Source organism: Mesocricetus auratus, unplaced genomic scaffold, assembly GCF_017639785.1.
Source record: "Mesocricetus auratus isolate SY011 unplaced genomic scaffold, BCM_Maur_2.0 Super-Scaffold_4256, whole genome shotgun sequence".
Taxonomy (NCBI): Eukaryota; Metazoa; Chordata; class Mammalia; order Rodentia; family Cricetidae; genus Mesocricetus; species Mesocricetus auratus.
Window position 1 is genome coordinate 84,570,056 of NW_024429182.1, and position 15,114 is coordinate 84,585,169.

Here is a 15,114-nt window from a genome sequence, read left to right on the forward strand (position 1 = left end):
ATGAATCAGGGGAGTACCAGCATAAAATCCCACTGCCAGAGAGTCTAGGAAACAGAACCTTCATCCAGCGATGATGAAGCAGAGGTAGATACCCACAGACAAATACTGAACTGAACTCCTGGAATCCAGTGTCAGAAAGGGAGAACTGATGGGCAAAGCGATTAAGACTGGGCTGATTTAACCCACAGAAACAGTTGACCTGAAAAAGGGGGAGCTCTTGACTCTAGATTGATGGCTGTGTGGAAAGCATGGGACTGACTCAGACCCCCTGAATGTGGGTGTCAATGAGGAGGCCTAGGTAATCTATGGGGCCTTGGGTATTATTTATCCCTGGTGTACAAATAGACTTTGAGTGCCCATGCCACAATATGGGAGGCTCTCTCAGCTGGGATTCTTGGGGGTGGGCCTAGGCCTTGCCCTGGATGAAATGACAGTTACTGGAGATCCACCATGGAGGGCCTCACCCTCCCTGAGGATCGGAGTGGAGATTGAGTGGGGGTCCGGGAACCTGGTGGAGAGAGTGGGGGAGAAGGGGAGGGAGAGGGAGCTGGGATTGACATGTGAAACAAGATTGTTTCTAACCTAAATAAAAAAAAATTAAAAAAAGAATGAGATAAAAATGAAAATATTAAAGAATAATGCACCAAAAAAAAAGAATGAACACTGTGAGGGCTAATATTAATTGTCAAATTGACCAGACTTAGACTCATCTAAGGAAAAAAAAGTTCAACAAATCCTTAACACAAAATATCCAGGAAATATGGGACACTGTTAAAAGACCAAACCTAAGAATAATAGGTATAGAAGGCAAAGAAACCCAGCTCAAAGGTACAGAAAACATTCAACAAAATCATAGAAGAAAACTTTCCTAACCTAAAGAAGGACATGTCTGTGAAAGTACAAGAAACTTCCAGAACACCAAATAGACTAGATCAAACATAAAGTCCCCTCACCACATAATAATCAAAACACCAAACATACAGAATAAAGAAAGAATATTAACAGATGAAAAGGAAAAAGGCCAATTAACATATAAAGGCAGGCCAATCAGAATTACAGCTGACTTCTCAATGGAAACTGAAAGTCAGAAGGTCCTGGATAGAGACCACGGATGCCAGCCCAGACTACTATACCCAGCAAATCTTTCGATCACTATAGATGGAGAAAACAAGATATTGCATGACAAAACCAGATTTAAACAAAACATATCCATAAATCTAGCCCTACAGAAAGTACTGGAAGGAAAACTCCAACCCAAGGAAGTTAGCTATACTCACAAAAACATAGGCAATAGATAATCCCACATTACCACAAGCCAAAAGTGGGTGGGGGGTCAGGCAGGAAACACAATACCACTACCACATTCAAAACTAACAAGAATCAACGATCAATGGTCATTAATATCCCTTAATATCAATGGTCTTAAAGTGCCTTTAAAAATCACAGGCTAACAGAATGGATATGAATCCATCCTTCTGTTGCATACAAGAAACACACCTCAATTTCAAAGACAGAATTTACCTCAGAATAAAGGGTTGGGAAAAGATTTTCCAATCAAATGGGCCTAAGAAACAAGCTGGTATAGCTATCCTAATATCTACCAAATTAGACTTCAAACTAAAATTAATCAAAAGAGATGAAGAAAGTCATTTCATATTAGGCACAGGAGAAACCCATCAAGATGAAGTCTCAATTCTGAACATCTAAGCCCCAAATACAAAGGTGCTCACATTTGTAAAAGAAACATTAGTAAAGTTCAAATCACATATGAAACCTCACACACTTATAGTGGGAGACTTCCATACCCCACTCTCACCACTAGACAGGACCACCAGACAGAAACTTAACAAAGAAACAAAGGAAACTAATATTTAACAGACATCTATAGAACATTCCATCCAAACACAAAAGAATATACCTTCTTCTCAGCGCCACATGGAACCTTCTCTAAAATTAACCACAAACTTGGCAACATAGCAAACCTCAACAGATACAAAAAACTTGGAATAACCCCCTTTATCTTATTGGACCACCATGCTTTAATGTTAGAATTCAACAACAACACAAATTGCAGAAAACCTACAAACTCATGGAAATTGAATGATGTACAATTGTACCATTCCTGGGTCAAGGAATAAATAAAAAAAGAAATTAAAGACTTCCTAAAATTCATGAGAATGAAGACACAACATACCCAAACTTATGGGAGACTTTGAAAGAAGAAAGTTCATAGCACTAAGTGCCCACTTGAAGAAAGTGGAGAATAGTCACACAAGAGAATTAACAGCACAACTGAAAGCTCTAGAACAAAAAGAAGCAAACTCATCCCAGAGGGCCAGGAAATAATCAAATTGTGAGCTGAAATCAATAAAGTAGAAACAAAACAGTACAAAGAATCAATAAAACAAAGAGTTGGTTCTTTGAGAAAATCAACAAGATAGACACACCTTTATCCAAACTAACCAAAAGGCAGAGAAAAAACATGAAAATTAACAAAATCAGAAATGAAAAGGGGGACATGACAACAGAAACAGGAAATCCAGAGACTCATCAGGTCATACTTTGAAAACCTGTACTCCCCAAAATTAAAAATCTAAAGGAAATGAACAATTTTCTGGATAGATGTCACTTACCAAAATTAAATCAAGAACAAATGAGCAATTTAAATAGACCTAAAACCCCTAATTAAATAGAAGCAGTCATCAAAAGTCTCCTAACCGGCTCCCCTCAAAAAAGAAGCCCAGGGCCATTTGGTTTCAGTGCAGAAATTAAAAGAAGAGCTAATATGAATACTCATTGTTCCACAGCAGAATGATCATTGCCAAACTCTTTACAAGATTACAATTACCTTGGTACCCAAACCACACAAAAGAACAACTAAGAAAGAGAACTACAGACCAATCTCCCTCATGAACATTGATGCAAAAACTTGATAAAATACTGGCAAATCGTATCCAAGAGCACATCAGAAAAATCATCCACCATGATCAAGTAAAGTAGGCTTCCTCCCAGAGATGCAGGGATGGTTCAACATACAAAAATCTGTCAATGTAATCCACCATATAAGCAAACTGAAAGAAAAAAAGAAACACATGATCATCTCACTAGATGCTGAAAATGCCTTTGACAAAATCCAACACCCCTTCATGATAAAGGTCTTCGAGAGACCACGGATAACAGGAACATACCTGAACATAATAAAGGCAATATACAGCAAGCCAACAGCCAACATGAAACTAAATGGAGAGAAACTCAATGCAATTCCTCTAAAATCAGGAACAAGACAAGGCTGTGCACTTTCTCCATATCTCTTCACTATAGTACTCGAAGTTCTAGCTAGAGCAATATGACAACAAAAGGAGATCAAAGGGATACAAATTGGAAAGGAAGAAGTCAAACTTTCACTATTTGCAGATAATATGATAGTTTACTTAAGTTGACCAGAAAAATTCTACCAGGGAACACCTATAACTGATAAACACCTTCAGCAAAGTGGATGGATACAAGATTAACTCAAATCAGTAGCCCACAGGACATCAGTTCAAACATGATCATAGCAGCATTATTTGAAATAGCCATAACCTGGAAGCAACCTAGAAGCCCTTCAACCTCAGAATGGATAAAGAAAATGTGGTACATTTACACAATGGAGTACTACTCAGCAGAAAAAAAAAAAACAATGAAATCTTGAAATTTGCAGGCAAATGGATGGAACTAGAAGAAACCATCCTGATTGAGATAACCCAGAGACAGAAAGAAAAATATGGTATGTACTCACTCATAAGTAGATATTAGACATAGAACAAAGAATAACTAGCCTACAATCCACAACCCCAGAGAAGGTAGCAAATAAGGAGGAACCTAAGAGAGACACACATGGAAGCTTGGAGAAGGGGAAAGGGAGTAGATCTCCTGAACTAATTAAGACCATGGGGTGGAGGCTGGGAAGTAGGAGAAAGAGGAGGGAAGAAGAGGACAGGGGTGCGGTGGGGAGGAGAATATGAAGGATCAGGAAGGTCAAGTTTGGGGAAGAACAGAGAGAAGGAAAGCATGAAAAGAGATACCTTCATAGATGGAGCCATTATGGGTTTAACAAGAAATCTGGCACTAGGGAAATGTCCAGGGATCCACAAGGATGACCCCACATAAGACTCTAAGCAATAGTGCAGAGGATATCTTAAACTCCCTTCCCCTATAATGAGATTGATGACTATCTTAAATGCCATCATAGATCCTTCACCCAGTAGGTGATGGAAGCAGAATCAGAGATTCACAACTAAGCACTGAGCCGTACTCCTTGAATCCAGTTGTAGAGAGGGAGGAGTGATGAACAAAGGGGTCAAGACCATGCTGGGGAAACCCACAGAAACAGCTGACCTGAGTAAGTGGGAACTCACAGACCCCAGTCTGACATCTGGTGAACCAGCATAAGACCAAACCAGGCCCCCTGAACATGGGTATCAGTTGGGGGGCCTGGAAAGTCTGTGGGGCCTCTGGCAGTGGAACCAGATGCTGAATGGTTTGGTCTACCCCCAGGTGTCTGGGGATTTGGTGGGCAGGATACATCTATGTGCCCTGTTCAAGGGCTTCCATTGAGATGGCCCTCCCACAGTTTTTAACAATTCAAAATAGTTATAAAAATTCATTATTTCATTCAAATCAAAACCCTTTTGTTCCTATTTCCTTAAGAACAGAATTTAAGGGCCATACCATGCTTTAGAAGAGACTTCATTAACCACCATCTCTCATTAACCAGTCCCTCTTCTTCCACTCTGCTCCAATCAGCATAAAACTCTTGACTTGTCCAATATGGAGATACTTTCTCCTGTTCTGGCCTCTATCTGTGTTGTTTCTCTCTCACTGCAATCATATCAAAATTAACTAAATAATTCACTGTTCAGGGTAGAACATTCCCCTTCCCTGAGAAGCTCTCCACCCCTGTACTTCCTGTCACTGCTAACCCACAAATCCTCATGATCTGTTCATAGTGGCCCAGCAACTATAATGAAGGAACCAGTAAGCTCTACCCGTCTCTTTTGTAAAGTTTGTTTCTATGAGTTGTAATCTAGAGGGAGAATTTTTGATTACTTAAGTAATGCCAGGCTCTTGGTAAAAATAAACAGACAAGGTCAACAGCAAAAGGAAAGTAGGTAGGAATAGCCGGAAACAGCTTTAAAATAATCAAATAACAACCACAAAAACTAGATTTCTATACAGAAAAAAATTGTGTCAGAAAGCACACAGATATTTCAGTGATATATTTATAATACCAATGACTTACAATAGCAGATTTGTGATAAAATTCTAATAAAAATTAATCTGATTTTATAGCAAGCAAAATAAGAACTATGAGCTGGAGATATACTGTAATAGGAGACTGCTCACATATCAGGCTAGTGGCCCTGGGTTCAATTCTCAACATACTCCCACAGAAAGATTTATAAGGCTAATGACAATTCCTCAAGTAGGACTCCATCTAACAGTAGCATATATATTTTAATATAGTATCACATTAATGACTTTCAATTATAATATTTAAAATTTTGGCATGGAAAATCTCAATAATTTCAATTTCTTTGGGATGTTTTGATTTATGTTTACTAAGCAAGGGTTAAATAATTTAAGAATTATTTTCAAATGAGTTCCTAGTAATATTTTTAGTAGAAGAAAAATTGCTTCTTCAAGACAGAATTTAAAACTAAATTACATCAATAAAAAATTTAAGTAACATAGTAGTTTAGAAACTTGTTTCTCATAATACATGCCTGTATGTGCATGAACTTATACACACATGTGTACTATTTTCTGTTTGAAAAAGAAAGTAAGAGAATAAATATATTTGCATAGGATGTAAAACACATTTTAGAGAAATATACACACAGGATGTATATAAATACAAATTCAATGTATTATCAGTTTTATTACTTAGTAAGATATGGTGGGACCAGTTTACAAATGATGTGGTTGTGGTAGCAAAAGTGACGGGAAGGAACTCAGCACTCAACATGTTTAATAAATAAAGTGTAGTGATTCACTGAATATGATACCTGCAGGTTCAAAAACCCCAGCACTTCAATAGATCTTTAACTGTGGCCTTGTAGACAACTCAAATATCTTAGGTAGGTAAGAAACTCCATTATCACACACTATAGGAACTATTGTGGAAACTGACAGTTAATTCTGCATAAAGTTGAATGACTCCAAAATAATTGTACAGTATTCAAGGATAATGAGAAATCAATTTACCATCTTGGTATAATTTTGGTTGCTTTGTACAACTTCAATAATAGTTCACAACTACGGCACATAGCCACACTCTAATGAGGTCATGTAAACATTACAAATGTGGTCTGTTTTCTTAGTAAGATATTTATTTATATGCATTTGTATGAATCATTTATTGAAATATTTATAGCTTTTGTGTAAAAATTAAGTAGGTATTCCCATCATGTACTTTACCTAAGAATTCAGTCTTTCTGTGGGGTTCTGGTATTACTACATAGTGATGAGTCATCTCTGTCATATATTCTTGGAGCAGAAAGAAACCAACAAAAAACCAAAAACGTCAGTTTTACTATAACCAGACACAAGGATACAAGACATAGATGTAGAGATACCAAATTTTTAAAGCAATATCTTAATGGGATTGGTTTCATTTGATTTTGCATTAAGGCCAATGATAGCTATCTCCTTTTTCTTGGCTTTAATTAAAATGGTGCTTATTTTATAAAAGGTAACATCAATATTAGGACAATATTTTTTCAGCCAAATCTTTGCCATGTTTAGCATAATTAAATATTTAAAATTACTTATCCTGAGAAAAAGTAAAAAGAACAGTTTTGACTAAAGAATAAAGTTCCTTCATTGTTAAACACCTTTAAAATTCAACCATGGAACAAAATCAGTAAGACTAGAATCAGACTTCTGATGTCCACAGCAAACCTGAATACTTTCGGCAGAAATAATACACACAAGTAGATTATATATTATACACAACAATATAAAGCATCAGAAATTGATGCACCTGGATTTTGTTAAGTATAACAAAGGTCCTCAGTCCTTCGTGGACAAAGCTGGGAGAACCACATTGAACAGCGTACTGCCATGAGCAGAAATCACTCAAGAAAGGCCACAATGAATTCCTTTTTGTATTAGGCAGAGGTTTGTTTTCCCATCCCCACACCAAAATAAAGACATAAAAGATATACTTGGAAATACAAAATGAATCCTGTTTTCATAAAAGTATTATGACCACTTCAAAAGCTGAAATTTCTAGAATTTTCAGTTTTAGCCCTCCCTCACCATGAAAAATAAAGAGCTCACTACCCAGCAAAGCAGCATTATGACAAAGGATTTTACACACCAGTGAAGGCTTTGAGGAAGGGCTTTGCAACATGGGTCAAGTAAGATTCATTCCCTAGTTTGTGATGAAAGTGCTTATGTGAGAACAGCCAGGGTAGCAAGGGTTCTCTCACAGTATTAAAGCCTGTCCACATGGGATTGGTCAGTTAAGAATCAGCACAGTGAGCATTAGGTAATGACTGCTAACCCTGGGCATTGGACCCCAGGCTTCTTCAGCATGAGTTTTCTTCTATTCAAACATTTGCTCTTCCTCTTCATCTGCTTCTTCAATAACCTGAATCTCATCTGCTTGAGGTAAGGAGGTATTCTCCACCTGCAGTTTGTTCCCCTCAGCTTTACATTTTTCTTCTTCTTCTATGATTTCCTTCCATATCTTGTGGTTTTCAGTGAGGTGGTGCATTAGTTGACAAAATATCCGCCGCCTGCCTTTCCTTCTTTGTGGTTCTGTGAAATTTAAAACAAACATTTATATCAAAGCAGATACAATTCCATGGCTCATTCAATAAATGCCTCAGTGCCCACTCTAATCTAAGTAGTTGTACAAGCTCTAAGGTTATAAATGTTAACGGTAAGAAAACAAATTATCCACACTATGGAGATCACATCCTAACAGAATTATATAAACAAACAAAGTTATGAGAGATAGGGGTTGTTCTGGATAGAAACAAAACAGAGAAGAGGTACAGAGAATACTGAATTGGGAGAGAAGATAGTGCTGAAATCTAAGATGAAAATCCTAACAATCCAAAGTTAAATTGAAGTTTGTAATGTTTCAATGTAGTAAATTAAATGTAATTACCAGTGTTCTGGCGAATATTATTTATTTTGAAAAGCCAGTCAACCAACCCCAAGTTGGCATGAGATTATTCTCTGCCATGCTAGTCATAAACACAAAGCATTTGTGTCGGAAGTGGGTAGAAGGTACTTATATAAGTGAAATCCACTGAAGAGCACTGGCTGGAGGACCGCATCTACAGAGAAGTACCTCCACTAAATAGAAACACAACTCTTATTGTGTTACAGTTCTGATTTACTTAGAAAAAAGTGTCTAGCTAGGTGTGAATTAAATGCTACTTTAAAATAATCAGGAAGTGACATTTAATTAAGTTTCAAAGACAGATTTTTAAAAGTTTTCTCACTTATTGTCTTATTCAGAAAAATATGTTTCTATATAACTCATTCTTAGTATTAAAACCTTGGTTCTCTCAGAGTCAGGGGCTCTTTTCTCCAACTGTTTTGATTTGCTTTCAAGTTGTGCTTTCCAGCTGTTATGATGTTTAAAGAGGGTGAGATGAGTCTAACTGCTAGGACTCACTTCAGAGATGTTGAGATGAGCATCTACTGGAGGACAGCATCTTGAGAAATGCTACTTTCATTAACTAAGAGTCCCCATTGTGCTGTGGAAGTAACACAGTAGCAGCACACAGCAGTTATCCAAAACCTGACTATTGAATCTGACCACTCTGACAGAGTTAACATATCTGTACCTGTACCTAAGATGCAAAATCTAAATCCAATTTAAGGAATATTTGTAGTTAATAGCATTAAACAAAACAAAGTTTCCTTCTATTCTTACTGGGATTTAGACTGTCTTCTGTTTCTTCATCATCTGAATCTAATTCTTCACCATCATCATCATCACCACTTTCTGTATCATCATCCTCTTCTGCTTGTATCCACTGACCAGGCAGCAAGCCAGCAGCATCATAGGAGTTGCACAGGGGGCCCACAATGTGGGTGATAAAAGATTCTTGGAGTTTTGCTAGTTGAGGAGAAGAACGATCCATGAAGGGACTAATGGGTAGACCCAGGGTTGCTTCTTCATCTCCCTGAGCAATTAAAAAAGAAAAATGCATTTAACTACTAAAAATCCAACAACATTAAGGTTTACTATTAAATTTATCTTGGGATTTTTTAATTTTCTTCCTTTTTGGTGTTTGGAGAAAGAGTCTCTCTCTATACAAAATCACTGTGTAGACCAGGATGGCCTTGATTGAACTAACAGAGATCTGCCTGCCTTTCCCTTCTGAGTGCTGGGATTAAAGGTGTGCAACACCACACTCAGAATCTTGAGGTATTAAAAACACAATCTAAATCATTATTGTTAGGATGGAGTGTGGCCTGACAGGCACATGTTCACTTGGTGTTCTTGAGACCTGCATCAACTACCAGAACAGGAAAAAAAATTTACTCTGTCTTTTCTCCATTTGAGAAATCTTAAACAAATCTGTGTTCTCTTATTGTGCTTACATCAACTAGTACAGCTGATAATCAGTTAACAGAGAAGCTATATATATTTTAAAATAGAGACTAATAATTTTACCATTAACCTGCAACATTCTGTAATATCAACATTAATAGTTTATAATTAATACACTGAAGCTTTTGAATAAAAAAGACTATGTTTACTTAGTTTATGATTATAATGTAATTTGCATATTTCTATTCCCATTCTCAATAACAGGTCACACAGTATGGCACAGATTATGCAAATGGGTAAGAATATTTTAAAGCCAAGATTTTAAAAGACATAAAAAATATAACATGTTTATAATTCAAGTCTTTGAAATCCACTCAGTAACTACTCTGAACTCCCATCTATCCTTTATTTTCGGTCAGGTCTTTTGTTCAATAGATGTTTCTAATGCAAAGGTAGTCTTTCTATACTAGGCTTGAAAATGTCTCTAGATGATTAAATTTGTTCTGAGAAGACCATAAAATCACTTAAAAACTACTTCACTTGGTCCTTCCCCAACCCCCACCAGAAGCCATCAACTGTGAAGAGTTACTCTCTTCAATAGCTTCCTGTCCAAACTGTTTCTTTTTTTGGGGGTGGGGGTTGTCACAGAAGCCTTCAGTGTCTTTCATTCTCAGTTATGAGTGCAGTCATCAATTTTCTGGGCACTGGGGGTTTAACCATCTCCAATGAGTATGCAGACAACACAAATTGGACTTGGTGGGTTTTTTTTTGTTTGTTTTGTTTGGGGGAGGCACAAGGTGGGACGGTGGGCTTGGGAGGAATGGGAAATGAGTATGATCAGGATGCACTACACAAAATTCCCAAATAATTAATAAAAAATTATGTTGAGGGGGAAAAACTACTTCATTTGGAAATCAACTGTTTTAAGTTACAGATTCTCAGTTTAAAAGTAACCTTGGAAACCAGAGTCTATCCTTATCTATTCAGTCAAGAGTACAATCAACTTATTCCAGACAGGAAGTTAATCTATATATTTTTGTTTGCTACTTTAAATGTTAGCAGTAGTGGCTAGAGAGATGGCTCAGTTGTTAAAAGCACTGGCTGCTCTTCCAAGGGACCTGAGTTCAAATCTCAACATTTACATGGTAGCTCACAACCATCTATAACTCCACTTCCAATGGATCTAAAGCCCTCTCTGGCCTTTACAAGGTACCAGGCACACACATTGTGCAGTGTACACAGACATATATGCAGGCAAAACATCCATACACTTAAAATAAAATAAAAAAATATTAGCAGCAAAGGTAGAGTTGAGAAACCACTAAGAGCCAGGGTACATGTGATGTTTTATCCCTTTCAGGGCAACTGAAGCCCCCAAAGTTGCTTTCTTTATAATGCAGCTCTTCAAAATCCCACCAATCTCATGTTCCATCTTACCTGCTCATAAAATTCATTCACAATGCCTTCTGTCCATCTCAAATGTAGATCCCGAGCTTTTGCTGGGCCATTTATATCTGCTAGTTTGATGCACACCTGGCAGACTAAGAGGCGATCGTTTTCACTGGTCCATTCTATACCATTACTATTTACATCATTGGCCTATTTTGGACAAACAGAATTGTTTTAGGCTATGAGTCACAACGAGCTTCTAATATTTGTTTGTTCTCACCAATATGTTAAAAGTGTTTCCTGTCCAAAGGACAGGGAGAAATTTCAGTAAACACTTCCAAATCTGAAACATGGACCTATGTGGTAAAATGTCCTGCTGAAGTAGTGATAAGATTTTGTTTCAAAAGAGGCATAGCTTTTTTATTTAAAGCAGCTAGCTTTAGTTTCATTACTTGCAATTATCACAGAGAATAATAATGTATATGTATATTTAATACATATTAAATATATATACAAGTGAATTTATAAATCATAAGAATTGTTAACTACTTCTACCTTGAAGGCCACTTAAAAGAGATAAGGAAAAATCAGTTCTAGCTCTGACAGGCAGATATAGTTCAAAGACATGTGTCTTAGAAACTCAACTCTATGATCCAAATTTTAACTCACAAGATTATTAATTCAGCATTTATAACCTATTCAAATCCACTTCTTTCTCTATAAAGAAGTGATAGTAATCTTGTCAAATATTGCCATACGGATTAATAAACACAGTGCCTGCTTGATAATGAAGGCTATGTAAATATTAATTAGCATTATTTAAGTAAGTAAAATTATCATTATTAGATAGGCAAATTTAGCATGCTTTTTATTTCCTCTTAGCAGGTTTCTGCTAGCTAACAAAGAGGCAGGGCATAACTCTTTCAAGAAAGTAAAGCAATGGCTCTCAACTCTTTTCTGCTCCATGACTCACCTTCATTTTATCACTGTTAGAGCAGTTTTACGATTCTACAAGCCACAGTAAATATGAATTCTCTGAGGGGAGAGGCTGTGACCTGATCTTTCCCAATCCACAGCACAGTGACTATACACACATGGTAGTTTTGGAACGAGGAAATAATTGTCAAACAGAAGAGAAGAGACACTGCTCTTCTGCCAAATCAGGAGTAGAAAATTACTAATACAAAGAAGGCTTCTTAGAAACACACTTTAATTTCATAAAATGACTCACTTGGCACTGAGTAACTCAAACTTTGTTATAAAAACTTTGGATATAATTGATTGGTTTGTTAATATTTAAAAGAAAGTCACCATAAAATTCAATTATTTGTCAAAAGAAAGCATAGCAAGCAACAGTATCTTAAGACATATTGCCACAATAATAAAAATGTTTATTTTAAATAGCATGAAATATTATATAATATATTATTTACTTTTACTTGATATGTAATATAATTCTAACTTAACATCAAAAACCATCTTTCATCCTTAACAGTAAAAATAACAATTTCCCTTTTAAAATTAGGCACTACTTTACATAACAAACCTTGGCATTGAATTCAGCAAGGAAATCAAAATGTTTTTTGAGATCTGTGGCAAGGATTGCTTCTATGACTAAAAAACGAAAGCGCTTGAATTCCACATGATCAAGGTTAAGCAGGAAGTTGTATTCTGGGCGAGAAAGATACAGATTCCAAGCTGATGCGGCATGATGGTTTTCTAGAACAGATCTGTCATTGTATAAAACTGCCTAAAAGGAATAAAGAAAAATGAGACAAGCATCTTACATACAGGTGCTTTAATAACTCAGTGTCGGAAACAGGTCAAAAGAGTGAGCACCTACCACAACTGAGGCATGGTGCCAGGATTTTAATATGTATTATGAAGGTTGTAATGTTTTACAAATGAGTAGACTGAAGTACAAAGAGGCTAAGGACACCTTTCCTTCTGATATGCATATCTAAAATAAAAGATTTGTCTTCAAATACTCTGCAATACCATGCTGCCTCCCAAGGGATGGAAACGTTTTCGAAATAAACATTCAATTTGAAAAGCTTCTGATAATAAATCCATTAGGATATAGAACAGGCTTAGCGTACAGTTCTGTTCGGTAGTCAACACAGAGTTAACTAAAGAGGAAGAAGTGATGTCCAGGGTAAGCCAGAGACCCTTGTGTCTGAGTAAGTAGTCTATATTCCCTTAGTGGCACAGTGCCTGAACAGTCAGAGATAAGCATACCATAGGTAAGACCACAAATATACTGGTTTCAACAATATGAGCTCAATTTTTCATATCAGTAACAGATTTTATACATACTCTCCATACTAGAAACTTACAATACACAGGGGAACTAGGAACAGGCTGAGGAAAGACCACATCACCTGTTGATATGAGAATGAATTGTGCTGCAAAGAGCTGAGTCTCTGAGGAGAAACTCTGGGGATGTGAATGAGGTGGAGGGTATCCTGTTCCCTAGCTGAGTACCACCTACTACACTTCTACATTGAGTACTGTTTAATCTGAGTGCTAACACCCATACTAGTAACTCATTATCTCCAGGCAGCTTCCTCCTATATCTTAAGAGGTAAGTCTTCTGCCTGGAGTAAATGTAGGACTTGGGTCACTGGGCATGCCCTTGGAAAGTACTGTTGGACGCCAGGCTCTTCCTGTCTTTTCCACATGCTGATTGCCCTGATACAAGAGTTTTGCTTCACTACAGACTCCTACCATGAGTCACATCCATACAGGCCCAAAAGCAATGTGATTCACTGACCCGGTAAACGGAAACTTCTCAAATGATGAGCCAGAATAACTCATTCCTTCTTACATGATTGCTTTAGGCATCTTAGCACAGTAACATTTTTTTATATAGAAACATACTTTTATGTTGTTCCTTTTTACCCTTAATATCAAATTATTTTGTTCCAAGGGAAATCTGTATGTGGCATGGTATTTTATACATAACTTTTTAATGTGAATGGGTGCACATGTGTGTGCAAATGCATGTGGAAGCCAGAGGTAGATGGTGGATGTCTTTTCTGGATCACTTTCTATGTTTATTTTTGTGACAGTTTCTTTGTGAACTTTCTGTAGCTCACTGTTTATAGACAAGCTAGCCAATGAGCTTCAAAGACACCTACTAGCCCTCCCCTAGTGGGAGGGTTACAAGAACATGCCACTCTGCCTGGCTTTTTAACATGAGTTCTAGTGATCTTAACTCAGTTCCTCATGCTTTCAACACAGACACTTTTAAGAGGTGAGCCCTCTCTCAGCTCCAGAGGAATAAACTTTTATCTTCATGGAACAAGTGGGCAAGCAGAAATCAAATACAAGTCTCCTTATATCAGATTTAATGCTTTAAAGGGTTGTGACTTACTAAATGTATAAGTCAATCAAACATGATGTGAAGGCTAGAATGGCCTTTGAATTTTTACACTGGTACTGCAGTATGTATCCCTAGGTAGGTAGTTTCTCCCAAATAACACAAAGCGAACAAATATCAGTGATCACATTTAAAGTTATCAGAAGTTTACTATAGAACTATGAGCTATTAAGTCTAACAGAGAAATAAATTATGTGGTACTCCTAACCCATCTCTCTCTCTCTCTCTCTCCCTCTCCCTCCCTCCTTCCCTCCCCCCTCTCTCTTTCTCTCTCTTACACACACACACACACACACACACACACACACACATATCACTCAACTTGAGATTAAAAGAATTCCTCTCATATATTCAAAACAGTTGGCCAGCTCGCTTGAAGATAGGTAAAAAGAGAATCAGAAGATGCCTAAAATAATGAAAAGGTGAGAACTGAGAATAAAACAGAATGCTAAAGTAAAGACAGAAATTCACCAGAAATAGTAACAAGTTCCTATGTAAGGTATATGGTTAGAAATATAAACTATGGCAGCAATCTCCTACACAAACAAATACCTCAAATCACATTAAATTCTTCTAAAAGCCATATGTTTAGTTCCAAGCCTCATTTGTAAAGTTATTGCAGTTATAGTATTCATGTTGGGAACTCATACTACTTGACTTAAACTGTGATATGTCCATATGAACCACAAAATATTACACCAAAATAAATTATTATGTATCTTTTATTACATTTGTGATATGTACATACATATCTGTATATGTGGGGGTGGGTATACATGTG

At 36.8% G+C, this 15,114-nt stretch overlaps 1 protein-coding gene across 1 annotated transcript in view; it reads right to left on the bottom strand.

Annotated features, from left to right (window-relative positions):
- Positions 1-5,900: 5,900 nt before the first annotated feature.
- Pde3b (phosphodiesterase 3B) overlaps positions 5,901-15,114 on the bottom strand; it is a 145,597-nt gene continuing 136,383 nt past the window's right edge. The window contains exons 13-16 of the mRNA XM_040756090.1: positions 12,498-12,701; positions 11,000-11,161; positions 8,939-9,191; positions 5,901-7,806 (exon numbers count right to left, since the gene is read on the bottom strand). Of these exons, the coding sequence (XP_040612024.1) occupies positions 7,592-7,806; positions 8,939-9,191; positions 11,000-11,161; positions 12,498-12,701 (834 nt within the window). The 3' untranslated portion in view covers positions 5,901-7,591. The remainder of the gene's footprint in view (positions 7,807-8,938; positions 9,192-10,999; positions 11,162-12,497; positions 12,702-15,114) is intronic.